Source organism: Gavialis gangeticus, unplaced genomic scaffold, assembly GCF_001723915.1.
Source record: "Gavialis gangeticus isolate Ggan-Ray unplaced genomic scaffold, GavGan_comp1, whole genome shotgun sequence".
Classification (NCBI taxonomy): domain Eukaryota; kingdom Metazoa; phylum Chordata; order Crocodylia; family Gavialidae; genus Gavialis; species Gavialis gangeticus.
The window spans coordinates 53,475,414-53,499,559 of NW_017729004.1; the positions used below are offsets into that span (position 1 = coordinate 53,475,414).

The 24,146-nt window shown below is 42.0% G+C and overlaps 1 protein-coding gene across 1 annotated transcript in view; it reads left to right on the forward strand.

Moving 5' to 3' along the window:
* The window catches only part of CDK14 (cyclin dependent kinase 14), an 869,337-nt gene that overhangs the window by 636,866 nt on the left and 208,325 nt on the right, over nt 1–24,146 (forward strand). Inside the window, 1 exon segment of the mRNA XM_019508390.1 lies at nt 8,370–8,418. Coding sequence (XP_019363935.1) covers nt 8,370–8,418 — 49 coding nt within the window.

The following is a 24,146-nucleotide window of genomic DNA, read 5'->3' on the forward strand; positions in this document are numbered from 1 at the left end:
TTTTCCCCCCCTTCCCCCCCCCCCCCCCCCCCACTGCCCCCCTTTCTAAAATCCTAGATCCGCTCACGGATGCATAGAGAATTCCTTTTAGATAGGTATGAAACCAAGCAGGAGACAGTGTGAAGGAAAAACGTAAATTTTCAGTTTGCACATTTCAATCACACCTGCCCTTCCTAGTATAATCATGGAAGGGCCTCATAGGGTCAGGTGCTAGGAGGCACCTTTTATCATATTTAATTTAACAGTAGTTTATAGTTGCATTGTATGATTGAAATTGGTCTTTGAAGGTTAAAATAGATTTTCAAAGGAAGTTAGATGCTCACCCTCTCTGGATCTATGCACCTAAGTCCCTTAAACTCTTCAAAGCCTCAACCTAAAGTTCTTGAATGTTACAGAGAGGTAGAATTAATATTATGATGGGTATTTAGTGGCATCCTGATTCCCTCTTTTGTTATTTACAGACTAAAATGGCTAATATGTGCCATAATTCTTTACATTGCTAGCTCTGAACATCCATACTGTGTTGTCATTATGGAGTTATATATGGTGGGTTCTGTTACAGTCTTAATTCTTGCAGTTACTGGGAGTGAAGATTTTTTTTTTTAAACAGTTTTGCACAGTATGTTCTGATGGTATGTTAGTAAAACTAATATTAAATTCCAGTGCACAAATATATGTCAGTAACTTTTAAGGATGGGATCGATAAAATATGCATTAGTATTCTGTGTCATGGAAGCATGCACTATCAAATCTAATCTAATTGTATTTAGGCATTCATACTGTACTCATTACCATGGTTATTAGTTTGTGCAAGGCTAGGCAGTAACTAAAAATGATTCCAGAGTGAAGGAGGTTCCAAAAATTTTCACATCTTTTCATTAGCTTCAGTAGTACTTAAGATGATTATTTTTATATTTTATCTGCATTTGATTACTGTTACAAGACCAGCTGTCCCAAATTCACTTGCTGGATGTAACAAGCATCTTTAAGTGCTTTGGTCAGACAGTTTTGATCTGCAAACATAAGAAGAAACAGTCGATGAACAACTAGAACTGGACACTAATTCTGTCTCACAACTTTCAATGCGTACAATATTGTCATCTTTCCGTATTCAAGGCAATTTTTTTCATTCCAGAGCTCTCTAGAAAGGACTGGGCATTCTTCCTTCTAGGTCAGTGCCTTCCCCACCAGACCCAAAAGCATGACTTTCTTTCTCACTATGAAAACCTTCTCAAATGAAAATGTTGCTAAAACCAGTATGTCTTCATGAATCATGTTGGCTCCAACAAAATAATATATGTTGATTATTTCATCATCTAAGTGTCCTGATCCTATCTATTGACAACCTTATTTGCTGGATGAAAGGTTTTGTTCTGTTATCTTTCTTCATTCCATTTGTTATCACTCTTTTTCCTGACGTTTTCTGGCTCTTTACTGTCTCCTGTATCTCTTCTTTTTATTGGGTGCTTTTCTGTTTTTTCTCTTTCTCTCTACCAATCTAGTAGAGTAAGCAGCAGTAGTGGGGCAGGCAGTGGGGGAGTCAAGTGGCCTGACCCCTGTCTCTTTCCCCCTGCTGCCTGTCCCTACTGCCACCACTTGCCCCTCCCCTTGACACTTGCCCTCCCCCTGACATCTGACCCACCTGCCTCCCCACCACTTTCCCCCTGCCACCGGGCACCTGCCCTCCCTCTTGCCTGCATCCCCCCATGTCTCTGCCCCCTGGTGCCTGCATCCTCTGGATCCTGCCCCTCCCACTTACAACCCTGCCCACATGACCATCTCCGCAAACACTGCTGCATGGTTGGTTAAGTGTCAGAGCCAACATGTGCTTCATGCCCTGAACTGGAGTGTAGACTGGAGGGTAAGGTGCAGGGGTGGATGGGAGCAGGGGCAGTGGGGGTAGGGGGCAGCATCTGTGCCTCCAACTCCAACCCTGAATCCAGGTTGGGGCTTGAGTCACAGCTACTGCTCCCCCCCCCCACCTTTCCTCTCCAAGTCAAATCCAAGACAAGGGGCGGGGGGTTGTCTTGGATTGTACTTGGTAGGTTGCACTTTCCCTGATGCTTATGCTGAAGACATTCCCCCATGTACTTTTTAGATGTACAGATGTAATATAATCCCTCCAGTTATTCAGGAAAGCTGCTTCTGGGGTTCATAAGGTAGCTGATAAACTCTTTTAACCTTTTACCCTTTTTCTGATAGATAAGCTTGCTGATTATAACCGTATTATTGTAAAACAATTTCCTTTAAAAGATGGCAGCACTGACTTTGTTTATAAATGGTTTTCCTGAAGAAAAAAAATATGCTTGCTTATTTTTAATGTAGAAATATTAAGACTATTTCCTAAAAAGTTGATTGCTTCGTTTCCAGTGTGTCCCTTGGTTCCCTAGCACTCCTGAGACCAACTTTCCTGCTCATTCAGCTTCAGATATTTTTCCCCATTCAGCACAATGATACTTTCAAATATGCCCCAGAAAGGGACCAGTCTTCAGAACATTACTCTTGAGCAAAAGCCTGAAAGCTGACTGGAACAAGTAACCAAGCTAGGGTTTCCTTTATCCAGTAAGAATGGAGGAAGTTCATTACCCAGACCCTTTGTCATCCCAATCAAGCAAGTAATGCATTTGCCAGCCTACTCTAGCAGAGAGAGTGTCTCCTAGGCTGCTGACAGGTGTAAAAAAAAATAACCCAAATCTAAAGCTGATTCAATCAGCTATAAGATAAAAACACCAAAAAAGCCGCACTGAAGTGCCCAATCTATACAGATGTTGGGCGAGCTGGGTCAAACTAACGCAATGCCTCTTCTGGGCATGCGCTGGGCTTGGCATGGGGGCACACTGATAAAGTAAAACACTGTTTTGGGGTTTAATTTTTTTTACATCTGTAAACAGCCCTAGTGCAATGTGGTGCATCTCCAGTGAAGTTTGTGTAGCTCTGTCAGTTTGCAGCAGCTAAGGATCTGCATGTACATATTACAGACTGACAGAAAAATCAAATTCAGCGCTTTTGGTTTTCTACATATTTAGGTTAGCTTTTCAGCAGTGCGTGAAGTCTGTTTAGCTTTCTTTCCACCTTCCACTTCCCTGTACCAAAATAGTCTAATGTGCAATTCTGCTCAAATATTGAACAAATGTTATTTCTTGAATACTGCTTTGGTTTCAAAATTTAGAAATACACCTTTATTTTTTTTCTATTTTTCTGCACTTATGCTGTTTTTATCATCAATTTGTTATGATATTTTCACTTATATCTGTTGGACTTATATCACTTACTTCAGGGCTAAGTACAGGCAGTCAAAAAGCTTGAGGCTGAAACCAATTCAGTCTTTGCAGGTTAGTCTAAGTTGCACAGATTAAACTGAGAAGCAAGTGACGGACATTCACTTTTGATTCTGGAAATGCAGCCGCATGCTTGCAGTGGCTCAGGCTAGAAGCTGAGGGACACTAGAGCATGCCTCCCAGGCTGCCAGCCACTGCCAAAGGGAAGGGATGAAGCTCCAAGGCTTTTCCCCCCACTCCCTGCTCAAGTGGAGTGGGTGTGGCCAGTCCTCAGCTCCAGCCCAGGGACTGAGACAGGGGGAGGGGAGCTTTTAACCCACCGTGGCCTGGATGAGACCCCAGCCTGGGTGTGACTGAGTGTGTGTGTGTATGGGGGGGAGGGAAAGTGCCTGCCAGACTTCTGCTCCACCCTGCTCCCTGCTCAGGGGCAGGGCAGTTCCTGCGGGGCTGAGGAGGGGGTGGGTGGGAATAAAGGTAGTGGCATTGAATTCATAAAAGCTTGAACAGGAATAGTTCTTTCTCTGAAGCAAGCATGTATTGAACACAGCAGTTTGAACCTCAAGCACCTAACAAAGAACATCCAAAAATGTTTGCCTAAGCAAAGATACAGCCTAGTAAAACACAGTGAGAGTGCACACAGCTTAGTCTAATTTGAAATGGAACGTAATAAACCAAAAAGACAAGACAAAGCCTTGCATAAGTTTTATGTAATCCTGGGGGCAGTGTCTTTGTACAGCCAGGTATTCAGAAAGTCCTTCTTTGGAAATCAGCAGGTGGTCTCAGGTGTTGGAGTGGAGATCGCACAGGCCTCATCTCTACTTGGGTTTTTATTGGTGAACTTGTACCCCTTCTCCCCCTTGGGTGTCTTGACATTAGTATGCTTGTCACGTATAGCACCTTTGGCAAGACTCTCATGCATTCGGTATCTTTTGTCGCTGCTTAGGTATTCCAGTCTCCCACCTTTTACAGCTTCTGCTTCATAGTGGAAATGTTCTCTGCTTTCTTTTGGTCACACCAGCCCAAGCAGTCTGGGACCCTCTCCTATTCCCTAGCTCCATCTCCAGCACTTACATGGGATGATTGTGCCAGGTCTTTGCCAACACCTCCCACCTCTCAGTCAGGGCTTGGCTCTGTGCTCACAGGTGGCAGGTGGCCAGCCCCTCCAACCCTGGCTCCCCAGCCTCCTCCCCCTTCCCCATGGCCTGGGGGAGCTGAGGAGAATTATGCCCCCTCCCCCTCTCCCTCCCCTTATCAACTGCTTGCCTGCCTCAGTCGTTGCCAGCGGTGGGAAGGGATGGAGTCTGCTGGTCTTCTGCCAGTGCTGTACCTGCTGGGGAAGGGGAGATTAAAGTCCTTCCCAAACCCCAGACTCTAGCTGGGGTTTGCCTGGGGGGCTGTTGCCCCCAGCCCCGTGCCCTGCTCTAGTGGAGAGGGGGTGTGGCCAGCACACTGAGCTGGAGAAGCGGGGATTAAAGCCCCTCCCAGACCCGAGCTGTGGTTTGCCTGGGGGGGCAGTCCCACTCCGGCTGTTGCTCCCCCCCCCGTGCCTCTCCCCACACTCCTGTCCCCTCCACTTCAGCAGAAAGAAGTGCGGCAGGGGCTGCTTCCTGCCCCTGCCCCCAGGCAGACCCAGCTGCAGTCCCCAGCTGGGTCCCTTGTCAGCTAGCCCTCACTGCTCCAGCTAGGGAGCAGAGGAGCGGAGCCAACCCTGCTCTCTGGAGCAGACAGCACAGCCCAGCCCAGGGCTGCAAAGCATCCTGGGATGCTGGGAGACTCTGATTTCACTTGAACCAGGAAGGGGTCTGGGACAGAAGTTTCATAAACTGGGTTGACCTAAATCAGCTAAGTCTGATACTGCATTCAGCTAGGTTTATTTCAAACCAGTTTAACCCATTTTGAAAGTGGTTTATGTGCACTGAGCTTCTGTTCTGTTACAGGGTTAAACCAGTTTCTGATCACTTAAACCGGTTTATGTGCAACTTCTGTCCCTAGCCCAACAGTCACTCATGTCAGACTCCTGTCATGTCTGGTGCAGTCAGCATTGAGGGTGGAGTAGTACTGGTCATTTCAGGCTCCCTCTGTTTGGATGGTTTTTGTGCGCTGTCAGGATACATTGGTGATACTATAATACTACTAGTAGTACTTTTAATGACTTTACTAGTTGCAATATAGAGAGTACAGGCCCTCATTCTTAGTAACAAAGATTCTTTGGGGCTTATTGGTCCCAACCAACCAGACACTAGCAGTATACATCAGGCATGGTGCCAGTGAGGTTTATTTGCAAGCCTAGAAACTGGCATGAAATATACCCATATTGCCCCCAAATATTCAGGGTTTCTATGTCTCTTTTATAGATTGATCAAAACAATCTTATGTTTATAACATATGCATTCAAATCCTTACCAGTCACTAAATGTTTTTAGGTTACATCCTTCATTCACATCCAGTTTTCACCAGACATTGTGACCTTCCCGCTGGAGAGGGGGTCTGTTTACAAGGACACTCTAAGCTCTGTTTTTGTGTCTTGTTCCCAGCTTATCTCCTCATTTCCATTTGTTGGTCATCTGATGTGCCTAGGAGTTAATATTCCTAACTTTTCCAGCATTTTTGTTTAGGCCATGTACTATCTGCTTTCCAGACACCAAGGTCTATAGCTCAAGCTGTTACTGAGGACTACTTTGGTTTATGCAGCTAACAGGCCTACTTGGTTTCTGTATGCATTGATCAATGGCTACACCAATCCATGCTCCAGCAAGACCTACAGTATTTTTAAACTTAAATTCAAAGGTTTGTTCCAGGCCCTGCTAAATCCAGTATTAGCTTTGTTATTGTCATTTGGGAAATCAAGACTTTACCTCATCAGTGATTGAGCCATTAAGTAATAGGTCAAGTTTAGGAACTTAGATTATAATGCTCATTTCCCAGTTAATTTTGTATTAAATTCCATGGCTGATATTTTACTTGAGTCACTTAATTTGTAAAGTATTTAATTCAGTCCTACCTCTTTTTCTCAGATTCTGTTATATTTTTATATCTGATCATGGACTCTGCTTTCATATCATGTTATTTCCTGTGGGCTCCATTATTGCGAATGTAGTAGTGATTGTCAGTACTTACATCCTTCAAAAATCTACCATAATTATTGTCTCTTTCTACAGTCATATATGCAGCAATTGCAATAAAGATAAAAAAATATAAATATTTGGTATTTCCCATAGTTTTATTCAGTGTACCTCAGAAGTAAGATAATTTAATTGCAGTATATGCACAAAGAGAACCGGAGTAGAAACTCTTCACTTGCTACTTTGTGCAATTATGTACACAGTAATTTCTCACTTCTCTACTCTTCCTCTCTTTCCTTAACCCCTGCTGCTGTGTATCTACCACAGTATTAGAGCATAATGGAAATAGGTGAAAAATCACCCTGCAGGTTTAAATTAATTGCACTTCCCTGTTACGCTACAAGCTAGTGAGTGCCTTAGATAATATGCTTTGAATTTTCTTCAGTTTAACCATAATTGGAGTGGGAAGGCACTTTAGTTCTTGGTACAGTAATTTACTAAACTTTTTATAAAACTAGAATAACAAAGATGTTCAGCATTTCAGTATTTCATCTTAGGACCACTCATGTAAATCCTAAGTAAATGTAATAGTGTTTTTAGCAGGAAATTGTCTTGGCAAATGTTTTTAGTGGTTTAAGGTATGTGTCATAAATGTGCATATTCTAGTTTATAAGGTATATGTGTTGAGGAACATACTTTTATTGCTAAAGTATTAAAAGCCTATCACATTACTTTAGGCAGGAAGTCTCAGAGTTAAGATTTTCTTCCCAATATTCTAATCTGAAAAGCAAATTAAAATAAAAATAATACATAAAATTAACATAAATATAGTGAGATTATTTGTTCCCATGGATACAATATAGCAAAATGATTCTATTTTGTAGGGTAACGGTAAAGATGGTGGCTTGTTCTATAGATATTCTCTCAGAGTTATGTCTCTTTTCTTTGCTCACTAAAATATTTTCCTATTTCAGGGTTGGCTAACGTGTGGTATGGGGCAGGCAGCACAGTGGCAGAGGGCAAAAAGCATTGCAGCCAATCAGGCAGGGATCATAAGGCAAGGACCAGAAAGTAGAGCAGCAGTTTGGGGAAAGAGATCAGAGTGGTGCTTGGTGAGGGGAAGGAGTAGTTTGTGGCATATCTGCCAAAAAAAGTTTGGCTCTATTGTCCTACAGTTTACTTCCTTTAGTACTCCAGTGCCAACATGGGAGCTGTTCTAATAAATGTATTACCTACTAAATTGTTAACTGTATTCCAAGACCTGAATTAGTATTGTTGGCAATTCCTAAACCAGACAGCTAATCTGTATTTTTATATTTGGGGCATGCTTTGCTTTCCTTTTGAAGAGAAATGCAATATCTGTTCCTCCCACTTTTCTAAGAATTCTGCACTGGCCAACTACAGTCCTTTAGAGGAAGAATGAGCAGTAACTGATTGAGGCAGTATTTACACACAGACTTTTGAAGAAAAGTGTAATGCGTGGAGATAAAGAAAAGCCGTCACTATACTTGCAGTGTATTCGGTTACATTTATACACCTTGTAAAAAGAGGATTTTCATGTGACTCAACATTTTTAGCTATATAAATGTACATCACAGAAAACTCAGTTTACTAGTAGAAAATTATTAACCTCTGAAATACGTTATCAGAAAACTAAGATTGCCAAGAATGTTTTCATGATAAAGAAACATAAGGTCTCTCTTTCATGTGCATATAAAACCTGTTTGTACCACTTTAGCAGTATGTAGTGGCCTCAAAGTGGGTGTAAAAATAAGCATTGTTTCTGGTATAAAGTGACTTCACTGTGAATGAGTCACACCCACAAAGCTGTTATTTATAGTGGTTTTTACTATGTCTCTTCCCTCCCCCCTCCCCATTCCTACCTTTGTGCCTTTCAATATTTAACTCATACTAGGGCAGATTAGGAGTAATGCTAACTAGCAATAACTGCTACTAGTTAAAATGTGTTCATATATATATTTTTTATTATAATTAAACCAAAAGATTAAATATCATTATTTTGTTACAGAACGATTTACACAGTATGGTCCTAAAAACCTTAGACAAGCATGGAATAAGTAAGTAAAATTTTTCTATACAGTGTTTGACTCTTCAGCCTGAAACTACTGTAGTTAACTTATGTTGCCCTTTGCTCTTTTCATTCCTATAGTAATATGGAATCATTACAGAATACCTACTTCTATGTTTATCAGCTCTGAACTTTCTTTACATGATTTCTTTTCAGCAGAAAAAAATTATTTTTGTTCCTCACCAAAGCAAATGTCATTTGTACGCATGTCACTTTTTAAATCAAACAGCTTTGGGAATTACCAAAAGTGAAAGTTAAACTTGATTTTCATTTTTTTGCAATATTGTGGTCATTTAGCATGCTAAATATATTTTTATGCTAGAAGTACACATACAGGTCTTTGGACCATTTGCTACAATTTGTGTATGTCTATCTCTTGTCCTAAAGTCATGATTTAAAAGGTAGGTGATACTGGGTTCCTCAATTTTTGGATATCCATTTTAGGTTGTCTTTAAATGGCCTTATTTTTAGAAAGTGCTGAATAATGCTCACTTTGAAATCAACTACAGGCAGTCCTCAGATTTACAACACAATTGGTTCCTGAAAACCATGTTTTAAGTCAAAACGTTATAACTCAGAACCAATTTTCTCTTAAGAAACAATGTTATAAATGGGGGATTGGTTCCTGAACCAAGGCCCGATACCCTATTTTTGCTAAAAATACCAGAATTCTGTACTCGATCTATTATAGATGAGTAATAAAGCTACATTAATGTATTTATGTTGTAAATAGCAATCATATTGATTTAGAAGAACTTCTTTGAGGTGACTTTGCTGGACTCTTTGAAAGGTTCCTGGTTGGACTTTTTGAAGGGTTCTTGGCTGGAGTCTTCTCAGGAGTCTTGGCTGCAGGTTTTTCTGGAGTCTTGTCTGCTTTCTTAAAGAAAGTGTCCAAGGAAGTTTGGACAGATGTTCTCCAGGGAAATGAGCAATGCAGCAAACTTGTTTGCTGGCATGACATTGCGTCGTATCAAGCATTGTAAAGTTGAAACTGATGTCATGAAGTTGAAACAGGATGTCAATTTATAAATGTCGTAAGCGCAAAACGTTGTAACTTGAAACATTGTAAGTCGAGGACTGCCTGTGCTTTAAACTAGCTGTAGTCAGCGTCCAAAGTCATTATTAACTTTGGAACTCTCTGGCCTATGAAATGTGTCTTCTAGAGCATAAATAATTTGATAGTGATGTTAGTTGAGGCATCCGTTAACTGGATTTCCCTTTCTGTAAATTGGAAAGACTGCTAGCAGCGTACTCGTTGTGGAGATGTCTATTTTTTTTTTTTTTGCAGACACAGTCATTACAGAAGAAGTATCATGGTCATCACTTTGAACTACCAACTTTGTTCCTATTTTCTTTCATCCACTTCCAGGCAGGCAGAAGCAGGGGGCAAGGCTAGGGAGGGGAGAGGGGGAAGGAATAAAGGTCAGGCAAATTGACTTCCCTACCATCTATCCCCCTGCCACTGCTTGCCCTGCTGTAGCAGTGGAGGAACAAATTTAAGACTCTCCAATATTTAGATTCTGTGCATGGAAAATAATAACAAATTTATAAATTTTCCATGTATAGAATCTGATTATTGGAGGGTTCTCTTAAATTCAGAATCATCTTGGATTCGGGTAAATACAGTGCTTCATATCAGATATGAATGATCAACATATATTTTTTGCAGTCTGATACTAGTGTAATAGTATAGAGTATAGAATCGGCATCAGAGCACAGAGTATAGAATCGGCATCAATACCTTCTGTACTCTGAAATGAAATTAATAAAACACAGAATTGGTGAGTGGGAAAAGATGTTTTCCTGATGCTTGCATTTGTGAGGCAAATAAGTTTTCAGGGGAGACTTAGGTTCTTTTGAATGTGCTTTGGTTTATTCTGGACACATTTTTTTGTAACAGAGTCAGAACTACCAGACAACAGGCATCCATACAAAGCTACCATTTTGTTGGACTCAATTGGCGTTCTTTTGCAGATAGTTTTACCAGAGAGACCAAGGGCTAAGTGAACAGAAGACTGAATTATTTATCAGGTACATCCGCAGCAAATCAAGGATTCTTAGATTCTTAGATGTTAAGGTTGGAAGGGACCCCAGTAGGTCATGAAGTCCAACCCCCTGCCCTGGGCAGGAAAGAGCACTGGGGTCAGATGACCCCAGCTAGGTGCTTGTTCAGTTTCCTCTTGAAGACCCTCAAAGTTGGGGAGGGCACCATCCCATTCCAGATTTTAGCAACCCTTTCTGTGAAGAAGTTCTTTCTAATGTCCAATCTAAATCTGCTCTCCATCAATTTGTGGCCATTGTTCCTAGTTACTCCAGGGGGTGCCCTAGTAAATACAGCATCTCCTATTCTCTGATGCCCTCCTCTGATGAATTTATAGGCAGCCACAAGATCACCTCTCAGCCTTCTCCTGCGAAGGCTGAAGAGATCTACATCCCTCAGTCTTTCCTCATAGGGCCTTGCCTGCAGGCCTCTGACCATATCAGTGGCCCTCTGAACCCTCTCAGGGTTCTCTGTATCCCTCTTAAAGTGCAGCACCCAAAACTGGATGCAGTACTCCAACTGCAGCCTGACCAGTGCCACATACAGGGGAAGCATCACCTGCCTGGACCTGTTCATCACGCATGATAAGGTGCGGTTAGCCTTGTTGATCGCTTTGTCAGATTGACGACTCATGTTCATCTTGGAGTCTACTATGACTCCAAGATCCCTTTTCGGTGCTGTGCTGCTGAGAAAGTCATCCCCCAGCCTGTAAGTGTGTTGGTGGTTCTTTTTGCCCAGGAGCAGCACTTTGCACTTGCCTTTGTTGAACTGCATCCTATTTTGTTCTGCCCACTTTTCCAGCATGTCCACATCCACCTGAATCCGTTCCCTACCCTCTGGTGTGTTAATGTTGGCCCATAATTTGGTGTCATCTGCGAACTTGGACAGGGTACTCTCTACACCCTCATCCAAGTCACTGATGAAGACATTGAATAGCACCAGTCCAAGGACCGAGCCTTGCAGGTTGATATCATCCCATCCACCACCACTCTCTGGGTGTGACCCTTAAGCCAACTTGCCACCCACCTGACCATGTAATCATCTACATCATAGCCTGTCAGTTTATTTATGAGAACAGAATGAGATACCGTATTGAAGGCCTTCTTAAAGTCTAGGTAGATGACATCTACCTTGACTCCTGTGTCTAAGCATTTTGTGACCTGATCATAAAAAGAAACAAGGTTAGTCAGGCAGGATCTACCTGCAGTGAATCTGTGCTGATTTCCTTTCAGCATTATTTCCCCTGCTGGGCTCCCTTAATGATTTTTTCCAGAGTTTTCCCAAGTATAGAGGTGAGACTAACTGGCCTAGTTTCCCTGTTCCTCCCTCCTCCACTTCTTGAAAATAGGGACCACGTTGGGCCTTTTCCAGTCCTCTCAGACATGACTGGAGCACCATGAGTGCTCGAAAAGCCATGCCAGCAGCCCTGCTATGACACTAGCCAGTTTTTTCAGCATCCTTAGATGAAGTTCATCCGGGCCCACTGATTTGAACACATCCAGCCCATCCAAATGCCCCTTCACTAAGTCTGTGCTAACATTTGGTAGGCTGGTGTCCCACCTGTGTCTGTCTATGATCCAATTGGGAAATTTGTCTTGATCTGTCTAGGAATACAGATGCAAAAAACTCATTGAAGAGCTCAGCTTTGTTCCCCCTCTCTGTCACCAATTGCCCTAGTTTGTCCTGTAGGGGTCCTATACTAACCTGAGCCTTCCTTTTGCTCCCTATATACCCAAAGAAAGACTTTTTGTTGTCCTTAATTTTTGTTGCCAGCCTAAGTTCTAATCCTGCTTTGGCCTTCCTAACTGATTCCCTGCAAGTGTGAGCCAGGGAGGTGTATTCCTCCTTGGTAGCTGCCCCCTGTTTCCACAGCCCGTATACCTCTCTCTTTGCCCTTAGGCTTTCTTGGACTTCAATGTTCAACCAAGAAGGCTTCTTGGTCCCTTTGCCCCCTTTTATGCACAATGAGATTGTCTCCTTCTGCACCCATAGGATTGCTCCCTTGAGGAATGACCACTGTTCCTGGATCCCCATTTCGCCAATGCTCTTGAAATTTAACACCTCACTAACTAATCCCCTGAGCACACTGAAGTTAGCCTTTCTGAAGACTATGACTTCAACCCTGCTGGTTAGTTTACCCACTCTTCACTGGATAGTGAATTCAATTAATCGATGGTGACTATCCCCTAGGTTACCTTGTACCTGCAGATTCGCCACCAGGTCATCCCCTGTAGCTAACACCAAGTCCAGCAAGGCATTTCCCCTAGTGGGATCATGTGTCTCCTGTGTTAGGTGGAGGTCCTGTATGCAGGTTAAGAACCTACGCAAGCAGTTAGATTTGGCTGACTGCTCTTCCCAGCAGATGTCAGGGTAGTTTAGGTCACCCATGACAACCATGTCTCTCAACCATACAGCCTCTGAGAGCTGTCTGGAGAATTCCAGGTCTAGCTCATCCTCCTGGTGTGGCGATCTATAGTAGACATCCACTACCAAGTCCCTTTCCCCTGACCCCCTTGTTTCCTGTCCCACAGTACCTTGGTTTGGCCCTCCTCTAATCCCATATTGATTATAGAGGATGTATATTGTTTCTTAACATAGAGAGCAAACCCCACCCCCCACCTTTTTTCTCCACTCTATCCCATCTGTACAACCTGTAACCCTCAATGGCTACTGCCCAATCATGAGTACGGTCCCACCAGGTTTCAGTTAGTCAAATCAGGTTGAGTTGTTGCTTGCAAGCAGGAGTGCAAGTTCCTCCTGCTTGTTCCCCATTCTCCTAGCATTAATGTAGAGACATTTAAGCCCCCCGATGTGTGCCCTTGGTACCCCCCCTGTCCTGATGTCTATCAGGCCCCTTAGTGCTTACCTGGGCTGATCCAATGAACCTAGTTTATAGCTCTTTGGAGGAGATCAGCCAACCTGTAAGAGAACAGACTTTTACCTTTACAAGAGAGATGAAGACCATTTCATCCCAGGATGCCTCTCTCAGGGAAGCGCGGATCGTGGTTGTAGAAGCCAAAACCCACATGATGGCACCAACTCCAGAGCTGCAGATTGACTTCCCTGATGCAGGTGTCCTGATGCTGACAGTGTCCCTGGCTTCCTAAGCCTGACCCCCAGAGCCCTGTAGTCACTCATGACACGGTCCAGCCTAATCCTGGATTATTCATGCCCACATAGGATAGTAATCATTATTCATTATTCATGCACCATGGGATAGTAATCGGAAGGCTGAATGAGGTCAGGAATCCTCACAGTGATGTCTTGGATCCTGGCTCCGGGTAGGCAGCAAACCTCCTGTGCTGTGGGATCCGGCCCCTTTGTGCCTTTCAGGAGGGAGTCGCCCACCATGATGACCCAACGTCTCTTCCTCCAGCTGCTTGGTTGAGGATGAGGCACTTTGGTGAAGTGACATCCTTCTTATAAGGAAAATAGAACTTTGCCCTATGGGTACTGTTTCAGTAACTTTTTCAATACATTTACTTACCTATTATGTATAGAATACATACAACAGTAGCTCAGAGATTCATGGCATAAAACCTTAGTCCAAAATTCAGTGTTTATAGTAATTCTGTAGTGATACTAAACCAGTTTGACTAATTCTCTTCTTTTCTACAAAAATATATGAGGTTCAAATATTTATTGCCCTTTTTAAAAATATATGTACTTTTAATGAAACGGGTAAAAAACATTTTAAATCAAGCAGTAGCCTGGATAAAATTAAATGTCTGTTTGGGAGCATTGTGCCATAAAGTATGCTTGTCCTTTGGGCAGGGATCAGGGGGAATGCTGTCATTTTTTGTCTTTCTTTGCATACTGTGCCTCAGTCTGCCCTAGAGCTGGATCTGTGCCAACAAGGCTTTCCCTTTTTCAGAAGAATTCATAGGCATTCTTTCAGAGTAGGTTTCTGGCTACTGAGGAAGTTTAAAAGCAGACAGAGTTAGGACCAAAACATTATTGTCAGAAACCTACTCTGAAAGGATGCCCTGAGTAATTCTGTTTTCTTTTCTTGGCTTTCTGATATTTGAGTCTTTAGGATTCATATTTTCAGGTTTTCTGCTGCAAATATAAAGGCCAGTAACTCACTGATTTTTTTAAATAAAAGCTTTTATTTTTATGCAAGCACGTAATTTTGGGAGGTGTGCTCTGAGACTGATCAAATGCTGAAAGACTTTTAGATGGTCATAAAATTTGACAATTCTGTTTTGGCCCTAGCTCTGCCTGCTTTTAAGCTTACTCAGTAGCCAGTTTTGGTAACTTTTGTTTTGCTGTGGAGGCACCATAGGTTGAAAAGCTGACCGTCCCTTCAATACTCAACCCTAATTCTGGGAAGAGGCAATCACGGATGAGAATCAAAATCACAGCAAGATAGATGGAGAAATGGGTTAGGGCAAAGACACGGCCCTACTTGACACCAGTACAAATGGTAAATGGGTCTGTCTCTGATCCATTGCAAAGAATTGTGGCAGTCATCCCATCATGGAGTAGCCTGAGGATGCTGACAAACTTTAGTGGACAACCAAACCCAACCAGCACCTTCCATAAGGCTTCACAATTGATGGAGTTGAAGACCTTGGTTAGGTCAATGAATGCTATAAACAGCTCCTGGTGTTGCTCTCTACACTTGTTCTGGATCTGTTGGGCAACAAAAATCATGTTGGTGGTATCCTTAGATGATCTAAAGCCACACTGAGATTCTAGAAGGACATCTTTGGCAGGGGGGAGGTAGCAATTCAGAAGAATGTGAGTAAGGATCTTCCTGGCAGCAGAGAGGAGGGCAGTGCCTTGGTAATTCCCGCACACCGACTTGTCCCATTTCTTGAAGATTTTCACAATGTTAGCATTCTTTAAGTCAAGTGTAGCTTCCTTGTTAACCTATGTTTTGATGAGAAGTTGGTGAAATTTTTGCATTTGTGCTATTCCCACCAGCTTTGAAGACTTTTGTGTGAATGCCATCTGGTCCTGGTGCCTTACTGTTTTTGGTCTGAGTGATGGCACGCCAGACTTCCTTAAAAGAAGGGGGATCAGTAAGAGATTCTATTACTGGGTGTTGAGGGATGGGCTCAATGGTGGCAGCTGAGACCTCAAATTCGCAGTTGAGTAGAATCATGCTCCTTCCAGCGTTGTTTAGTGGGTACATTATCTGTGAGAAGGGTGAAGCTGTCCTGGGATTGCAAGAGGGTAGGGCCATTGAAACATGGCCCATGGATGGCTTTTATTGCTTGAAAGAAGCTTCTCAGGTCATGTTGATCAGCGAAACCGTGGATCTCCATGGCCTTTGTGTGCTGTCACTAGTTTTTGATATCCTGTAGCCTCCTCTAAGCTATAGCTTTAAGCCGGTGGTAAGCATCTTGTTTTTACTGGTTGGAGGGTTCATTTTGCCAACTGCAGAAAACAGTTCTCTTTTAATGGATAAGTGCTAGGATTTCCTCATTATTATTATCAAACCAATCTTGGTCACAGTAAGTGGAGTATCCAATTGATTCAGTGCATGTCTTGTGAATAACGTTCCTAAGTTCCTCCCAATGTGGTTGGATGTCCTTGATGTCATCAGGTAGGTCAGAGAGCCTCTCAGTAAAGCGCTGCTGAAGAGCCTCATATCTAGCTTGGTCTTGGAGTGCCTTGGTATTAAATCTCTTCCACATTCCTTCAGTTGTTTACAGTGTTATGGTACAAGCTAAATGTCCATGATTGATCTGACTAAATGGTCCATCCAACCATCATCTGCACCTCTCCAGACTTGGGTGATGTGGACATTGGTACGATCACAGGCTCTGACAGTAATATAGTCAGGCCTCTCTTTGGACCTTAACCTTGTCATGGTGGAGAGGCCTATGTGTTCCAATGACCCTCAGAGCTATGTTGTCTAGAGTCTTGTACTCCTGGTAGGGTCTCCCTTGGTGAATAGGTTTGAGGTGAGGTCCCAGACTAAGCATGATCCAAACTCCTGAAGACCCCAGTGGCGGAACAGGCATACTTGAGGACCTGCTGGTTCTTTCTGGCTGCAAAGATGGATGAGGTCTGCAGTGGGATGGAGATCTCTGGTTGTTTTGGACATCCTTACCACTGAGTTCAGGGCTCCATCCTATCAAGTTTGTGTGGCTGATGCTTGCACACTGGCTTCCCCATGTTAAAAGATGTCATGCTCAGTCCTCTGCCAGGGATGTTAACATCTCCCACAAATCAAGTCCTGTGGTGACAGATGTGTGGTGGTGGGGACAAAAACAGGGATCTCTGGGAGTTCCTAGTCACAAATCTGAACATAGGCAATCGTCGTGTGATGATCATTGTGCACTTACCAAGACACAAGTACACAGATGTAGCCATGACTGAGCCATCCTCTTTAGGATTCCCTCTGCTCACCCTGAACAGGGAAGGGGCTAGAAAAGGTGCTGTAAACAACACCTGTCTTAAACTCTTCTGGCTGGATTGCCACTAGGGGTGTGCAAAACAGGTCTTATTTGATTCGGATTCAGCCCAATCAGGGACAGTGATTTGATTTGTTGATTTGGAGCACCACCCCTGATTCAATTTGGCTGAAGCTGAAGCTGAAGATTGATGCTGATTTGAAGAACCAGTGATTTGGCTATAGACACAGATTTAAATGTTTTTTCTACATACGTCAAGGTACTAGGTGTGGCTTGTGAACACTGCGATCCTGGGGCAGATGGAGTGTCCCACAGGAGCATGGGGGGGCACATGCTTGGTGATGAACCTGGAAGTACTGGTCTAATGAAGTACTTCTGGTCCACTTCCAAGTCCACTGGGGAGCATGCTGTGGTGTCTCCCCACATTCTCCCAGCTCAGCGATCAGGTGCCCCACCAGACCCACACTCTCATGGACTCCCCCAAACAGTGAGTGTCCTGAAAGAAGAACCACCATAGTAGCTAGAAAGCTTGCAAGATATGACATTGATATTGCTATCCAGAGTGAGAATCGCTGGGCAGATGAAGGCCAGATGAAAGAAGAAGGAGGTGGCTACACCTTGTTTTGGAAAGGAAAATCACTTGAAGAGATGTGCATTCATGGGGTTGGCTTTGCCATCAAGAGCAAGATTGTCAGTCGGCTTTCAGAACTTACTGTGGGCATTAACGAATGCCTTATGACTGTATGCCTCAAGCTCAGTAACAACCAGTATGCTATGGTCATCAGTGTGTATGCCCCCACACTTGATGATGAAGTCAACCAGGAACAGTTCTAATACGCTCTTGATATAGTCCTGACTGCCACTGCCAAGGAAGACAAGCTCATCCTCATGGGTGACTTCTGTGCAAGAGTTGGGTGACACTCTGAACTCTGGAGTGGCACCATTGAGAAAGTGGGGGTGGGGAAAGTCAATTCCAGTGGTATCCCCTCCTCAGCAAATGTGCAGAACATGATTTGCTCATCATGGATACTGTCTTCATGACAAATATGAGATAACTTGAAAACACCCACGCTCCAATCTCTGGCACCTTCTTGACTATATTATTTTTTCCATAATAGCAATCTTACTCTTAAGTGTTTATAATTCAGCTATAAAAATTAATGTGAAAAAATCTTCAGAGACTAACTGAGCTGAGAACTGTTTCTTTATTTAGTAAAACAGAGTGCAGATGTGATTTCTAATCTAAAAAGTGCACTTTAAAATAACACTAATTTCATTTTTAATTTGTTTTTCATTTGTATAACACAAATATGGGCTTGTTAATTTAGAATGGAATAATCTTCAGGATAGTTAGAATGAAGAACAGACTGTTAATCATTTAAAAACCAACCTGATGAGCCAAAAGGTTATATCATTAGTTTTTCATGTGTGCCTTTAATAGATGCATTTGTTTCATTGTTTGGAACCTGGTTTCTTCAAAGCAAGTCTAAGGCCCTGATCCTGCAAAGGTATATGCATGTGCTTGACTATACATACTGTGAATATTCCTATTCTCATGGCATTTAAAATAAAGCATGTGCATAGGTCCTTATTAGGATTAGAGCGTAGCTGGGAAATATTTTAGAAATCCTTGAAGCTGTAGTTCAGTTGGAGCCATTGTACTGCATCAGGCAAGCTTGCCTATAGAAAGATTCTAATATGTGGAGGGGTGTTTGTTAAAAAGTACTTTGTAATAATTTTGAAATTATCTTAAATTCACAGAGAAGGGTCCTTCTCTTGACTTAATCTGGTATGTGTTCATTTCTATGTTCACAAGATTCAGTGAGCGCACTTACCCATTTTGGTCAATATTAAGGAGACATCCTATGTTTTGAGTAATTGTTTGTGTGTAGGAATTTATCACACCCCAAGCTTCAACTAGAGGGTATTTTTGCCTTATGAGTATCCATGGAATGCCTTTGAAAGTATTTGAAAGCTTCTCCACCTCCATCCCCCTCATTGTTTAGAAGGCTTTTGGCCTCCTGAAGCCCTTTCCTACAGCCCTTTGGGCTTCTTATTGGTGCCTGCACTAACCCATCCCCTTTCAAAAATAAGATGATGTACTGAGGCAAGCCATTTTGTCATTTTATCTCAAATGCTCATTTAGATCCTATGTTCTTCTCATTTACCTCATTAAACTTATTTGAATTCTGCATGGTTTAGACAGGAGTGTCCCTTTTTCAGTTGGCTTTACTCAGACTTGCTCAGTCTCCAAGGTTTTGCCCATGCCCTTTCTATGATACCCAAATACCAGTATTAGATGACTACAACAGGGGTCTTTTTTATTTGGGGGTCTAATGAAGATCAGCATTCCTGACAGCTGCTCAATATTTTGGTTATTTAAGCCAGGAGTAAGAAAGGACAGAGAGCATAAGCTTCAGCTTTTTTTCTCTCCTCCGGGGACTTAAGCCTGAAGGTTTCTGACTAGAGAATCTTGCCTGTCCGCTCAGGGTCAGACTGCCATTTTTGGAATTGGGAAGGAATTTTACCCCATGGTTAGCTTGGTAGGGGAGGAGCGGGGGGGTTCTTCCTCTGTAGCAGGTGGCATGGCTCTGTTCCTTGGATCTCACAATACAAGACTGGGAATCACAAAATTAAACTAATAGATAGTAAGTTTAAAACTAAGAAAAGGAAGCTCTTTTTCACATAGCATGTAGTTAAATTGTGGAACTCATTGCCACAAGATATTGTGGAAGCTGAGAGTTTAGAGAAAAATGGTAGTTGATGATAAATTAGCTGCACTAGCCACAAGAGAGGCAAATCATAAAGCCAAAGTAAAACAGGTCAATCAATAACTGACAACTTGTTACCTCTTTAAATATCTACTGAAAGTAGCTGCTCAAAATAAGGAGATAAGCAATATAATACATTTAAAAATATGCACTAGAACCAATAGAACACCAGAAAGAAACCAAGAATGTCTGTTATAGAGCTGTATAGAGCAAAAAAGCAGAGAAGTGAAGTCAACAGGCTTAGTATGTGAAAAGTCAGATTTCCTAAAGCTCTTAAAATAGGTACAACAACTGTGACCCATTTAATTTTTGAGGGGTTTTAGAGGAAACAGAAGAAACAATAAGTACTTTACCTAAAATCTTCAATTTCTAGAGTCCACAATTATAAATGTTATGCAAGACATGCAGTGTAAAATTGCACAGTCTTCAGTTCTATGGCAGGGGTTTCAAGAGCCTAACAGCTAGGCATCCAGTTTACATGGCTTTTAATAACACCTGCACCATGTGTAGGTATGTTGGGGATCTTATTAGAATACATTAATTTATCATTCATAATTTGGTGTTTCTGAACTGTTTTACCTTTGTTCTTTCACTGTTCAATACATCTCAATTATATCTATGCTACTGCAATGACCATTAACCACTTTGCCTTTCAGCTCACAGTATCCTAAGGTAAATATACTCTTACAACAGGATGAGGAGAGAGAACTAGTCATACCAGAATATGTTTGCTACATGTACCTGTAAAGTTCGCATATGCTACTGTTGTGGGAGGGATGCATCACAAGAAGTTAGATGTGCTTCCATACTAATTAATTCTCCGAGGTGGTATAATTTAAAATATACATGGGACCTTTGTTTGTACCATGGATCAACTGCTGGAAATTTCTGCTTCCTAGAGTAGGCAACTATCGATCCTCTGGATCATGGTGTACATGTAAGTGTTCTATTCAGATGCCTGATGAATCCATTTGTGGCTGACAAGCCCAATTCAAGAGCGACACAGCTTGTTACACGTTTCACAAATCCATATATTATCTAAGTTAGAGTCCAAATTTACAGCATGCTGCTTTCTTTTTTCTTGCTTTGCTTCCATCCTTTGGATCAAAGCCACTTCATGTTGAGCTGCACCCAGTGCCAGATTGCCAGATGTTACCTGCAGATCAGGTGGGATTCTGCATGCTCCTCCCAGCTTTCTACATTGATGTTGAACGACTTCGTATTTTTGCACGTGACATGGTACTGCCATAGAGGGCAAGTCCACTTTATAGAGTCATCTTGACTCTCACTATACAAAATATTCTTGGGCATATGGTCTTCTCCCATTCTCCTGACATGGCCAATCTATGACAACCTCCTCTTCTTGATAGTAGTTTCTAAGCGTGTCTGTCCTGCATGCTCCTCTGTCTTCAGTGTTCTGTCTTCCTGCTTTATTTTCAAGATCTTACACAGATGTCATAGGTAGAAGCTGTTCGGTCTCTTGATATGCCTTGCATGTGTAGTCCACATTTCTGAACCATAAAGCAGGGATGACAGCACTCAGGTCTCATAGATTCGCATCTTCACCTTGGCTGACAGTTTGCTGTTATCCATGTACGTTTCTGCAATAGCCCAAAATGTTTAGCTGTTTTTCTGATTCTGTTAGTCAGTTCAGTCTGAAAACCAAGATTCCTGCTTGATCATAGAACCTAAGTAGCAAAAACTGTTAATGGCACCATGAGATTTATCCTCCAGAGTGATGTCAGGTATTGGTTCTTTCATTCCTTGGTACATGATCACAGTCTTCTTGAGACTAATTGCCATCCCAAAGCTCTAGCATAATTCAGAAATTCAGCCCAAGAGATTCTGTGGGCAACCAAGGCCATGTCATCCACAAACAGGAAATCTCTCAGAACAAGTTCTTTTACCTTGGTTTTCTCTCTCAGTCTTGCAATGTTGAACAAGCCTCCATCTAGTCTGGTTCAAAGATAAATGTCATCATTGCTGTCCTTGAATGCATGAAGAAGCAGGAATGAAAAGTAGATGTTAAAAAGCATGGGGGCTAAGACACATCTGTTTCACCCCATTGTTGATGTCAAAGATATTTGGTTCTTTGTTTTCATACACTATTGTGGCCTTCATACCTTGATATTGAGCAAATGATGTTCAACATTCGGGGGGTGGGGGGAACAACTCAGTTTCTTTAGAACAGTAAAATGGCTCTGTCTGTTGGTTGTATCAAAAGCAGCGGTATTTGTTTTTCTCTACAATTCTCTTGCAGTTGCTTGACCAAAAATATCATAGCAATCACACAGAGTCCTGAGCAAAAAATGCATTGACTTTCAGGAAAGATTCTTTCACCTTGAGAGTGTGATGCGAGTGACAATTTCTCTGATACTGTTCAACAAGGAAATACCTCCATCGTTGTCGAAATCACTTCTGTCCCCTTTGTTTTTGTATAATTATACAAACTGAGCATCTTTGAAATCTTGTGGTACCGCTTCCTGGTTCCAGCAGAGCAGTATAACTTCATGAAGCTTTTGAAGTAATTTGTCATTGGCACATTTGTAGATTTCAACAGTCCTTGCTGGATGCCTTGTTCCCAGGAATCAATTTAACGTCTTTCTGCAAATCTTCTAATGTAGGCTTGTTGTCTAATTCCATCATAACTTTGAACTGTGGTAATCCTTTGAGTTCCTTATGTTTGATTTCAGTCTCACTGGAGTGTATAATTCCACAGGGTTTAATTCAACACTTAGGTTGTTTTTGTTTGTCAGTAATGACATTTTCGTTTAAGTCTTTCAGTGGAGCGGTTTTCTTCTTGACTGGACCAGTTGCTCATGTGATACTTTTGGACATTCCAGGGCTATTACCTGTGTCCACTGCTTTCTTAATACAACTCACAGGAGTTTCAGCCAAAAATCTTGAGCATACCCTTTAGCCTCCTTTTGTATTTCTCTTTGAGCTTTTCTCAGATTTTCTAGGGAGATTTCTGTAGTTGTAGAAGAGTTCCAGAGTGCTTTTCAAGCCAGTCTGAATTTTTGTTGCATTTTTTGCCAAATACTGTTACAGTAGTATTGTACATGTTAGTTTGTCCAGGGTTTTCCCAAGCCTCGATGGTTGAGTTGCTAGGTAAACTTGCTTTCAAAACTTCTTCATTGAATAGTCTGCAGTTTTCTATGTCTTTAGTTTGGTTGATGTCTATCTGAGGGTGAGTGGTAGTTTTGCTACGGTGGATCTTTTTGACATTTGATTCTGACTTCGCAGCAGACTAAGGTATGGTAAACTGGTGGGAATTTCTACTTCTAATAAAAAACGTAATCACTGGGGATGAGGGCTCCATATTTATGACTGAAAAAGTTAAAGACCAGGATTCCCAGGTGTAGAATCATACGTTTTATGATTATGAGTCAGTGAAAATTGTGCAGTGCAGTAAGAGTGATTGTACAAACTTGCTTCTCAAATATATAGTTACCACTTTAAAAAAAAAACAAAATTCAGGCTCTTGAGCACAGAGGGAATGGGAAAATAACTTAATTATTGGAAATACAACTTCTCCCTTTCTTCTGTACTCATTTGCTGGGTCAAACCAGGTGATGGTGTGTTCAAGGTAATCCTGCACTAATGGTCTGATGTGCATGTTCTGAGGTTTCAACCTATGTTTAAGTGCTTTATCTGAGCAAGTCCTTCTTCAATACTAAAGCAATCCTCTCAGTTAGCAATAGTAAATAACCATAGCTGAGTACATATACCTTGAAAAAAATACTTTTTATTGGAGATATATGAGTCTAGTATTAGACATATGAGTCTAATCCAGTGGTTCTCAAACTTTTTAGACTCAAGACCACCCCTCAAAGTGCCAGCTCTTACATTTCACTCATTTTTTTGAGTAGGGAAAATGTCATAGTCTTGCATACAGCACACACTGGAATATAATACGTGCCTTGCTTTTGAAAGGCAGAATGAAAAAGAAAAATAAATTCAGAGCTATGGCTTCCTAGGGAAGGACAGCTCCTAATCTTCAGTTGACTCACCTCCCCTTTCCTGCTTAACTAATACTGAAACCCTAGCTGCTGCTCTAGACTGGTCTCCATGGATTAAGCTATGATTCTGAAAAGATCTATAGAGTCTCAAAGGCTGTGAAATAAGAGGAGCAACCAGAAGAAGATATAAGACAGCAACTTTGCCCTAAGAATGGTTAGCTTGGTAATGGAACATCAAGACCTTTAAAAAAAGAAGAGACTAAAATTAACATCCCTGGAGTGAAGAACAATTAACAGTTAGGCCAATTGATCCCATCAGCTACCTACATAGTAATGCAACAGCTGCTGCAATGTGGAGAAGGAATCAAAGCAGTGCTTCAGACAGTTTTCACAACATTGACTTCCCTCTTAATACATTTCCCTCTAGCAAACTACAGGCCCATCAGCCTGACCTCTATCCTGGGGAAGGTCTTGGAAAAGATTATCAAGGAGGCCATCCTTAACAGAGTAGCTGAAGGCAATATCCTGAGAGATACCCAGCATGGGTTTGTTGCGGGTAGGTCTTGCTTGACCAA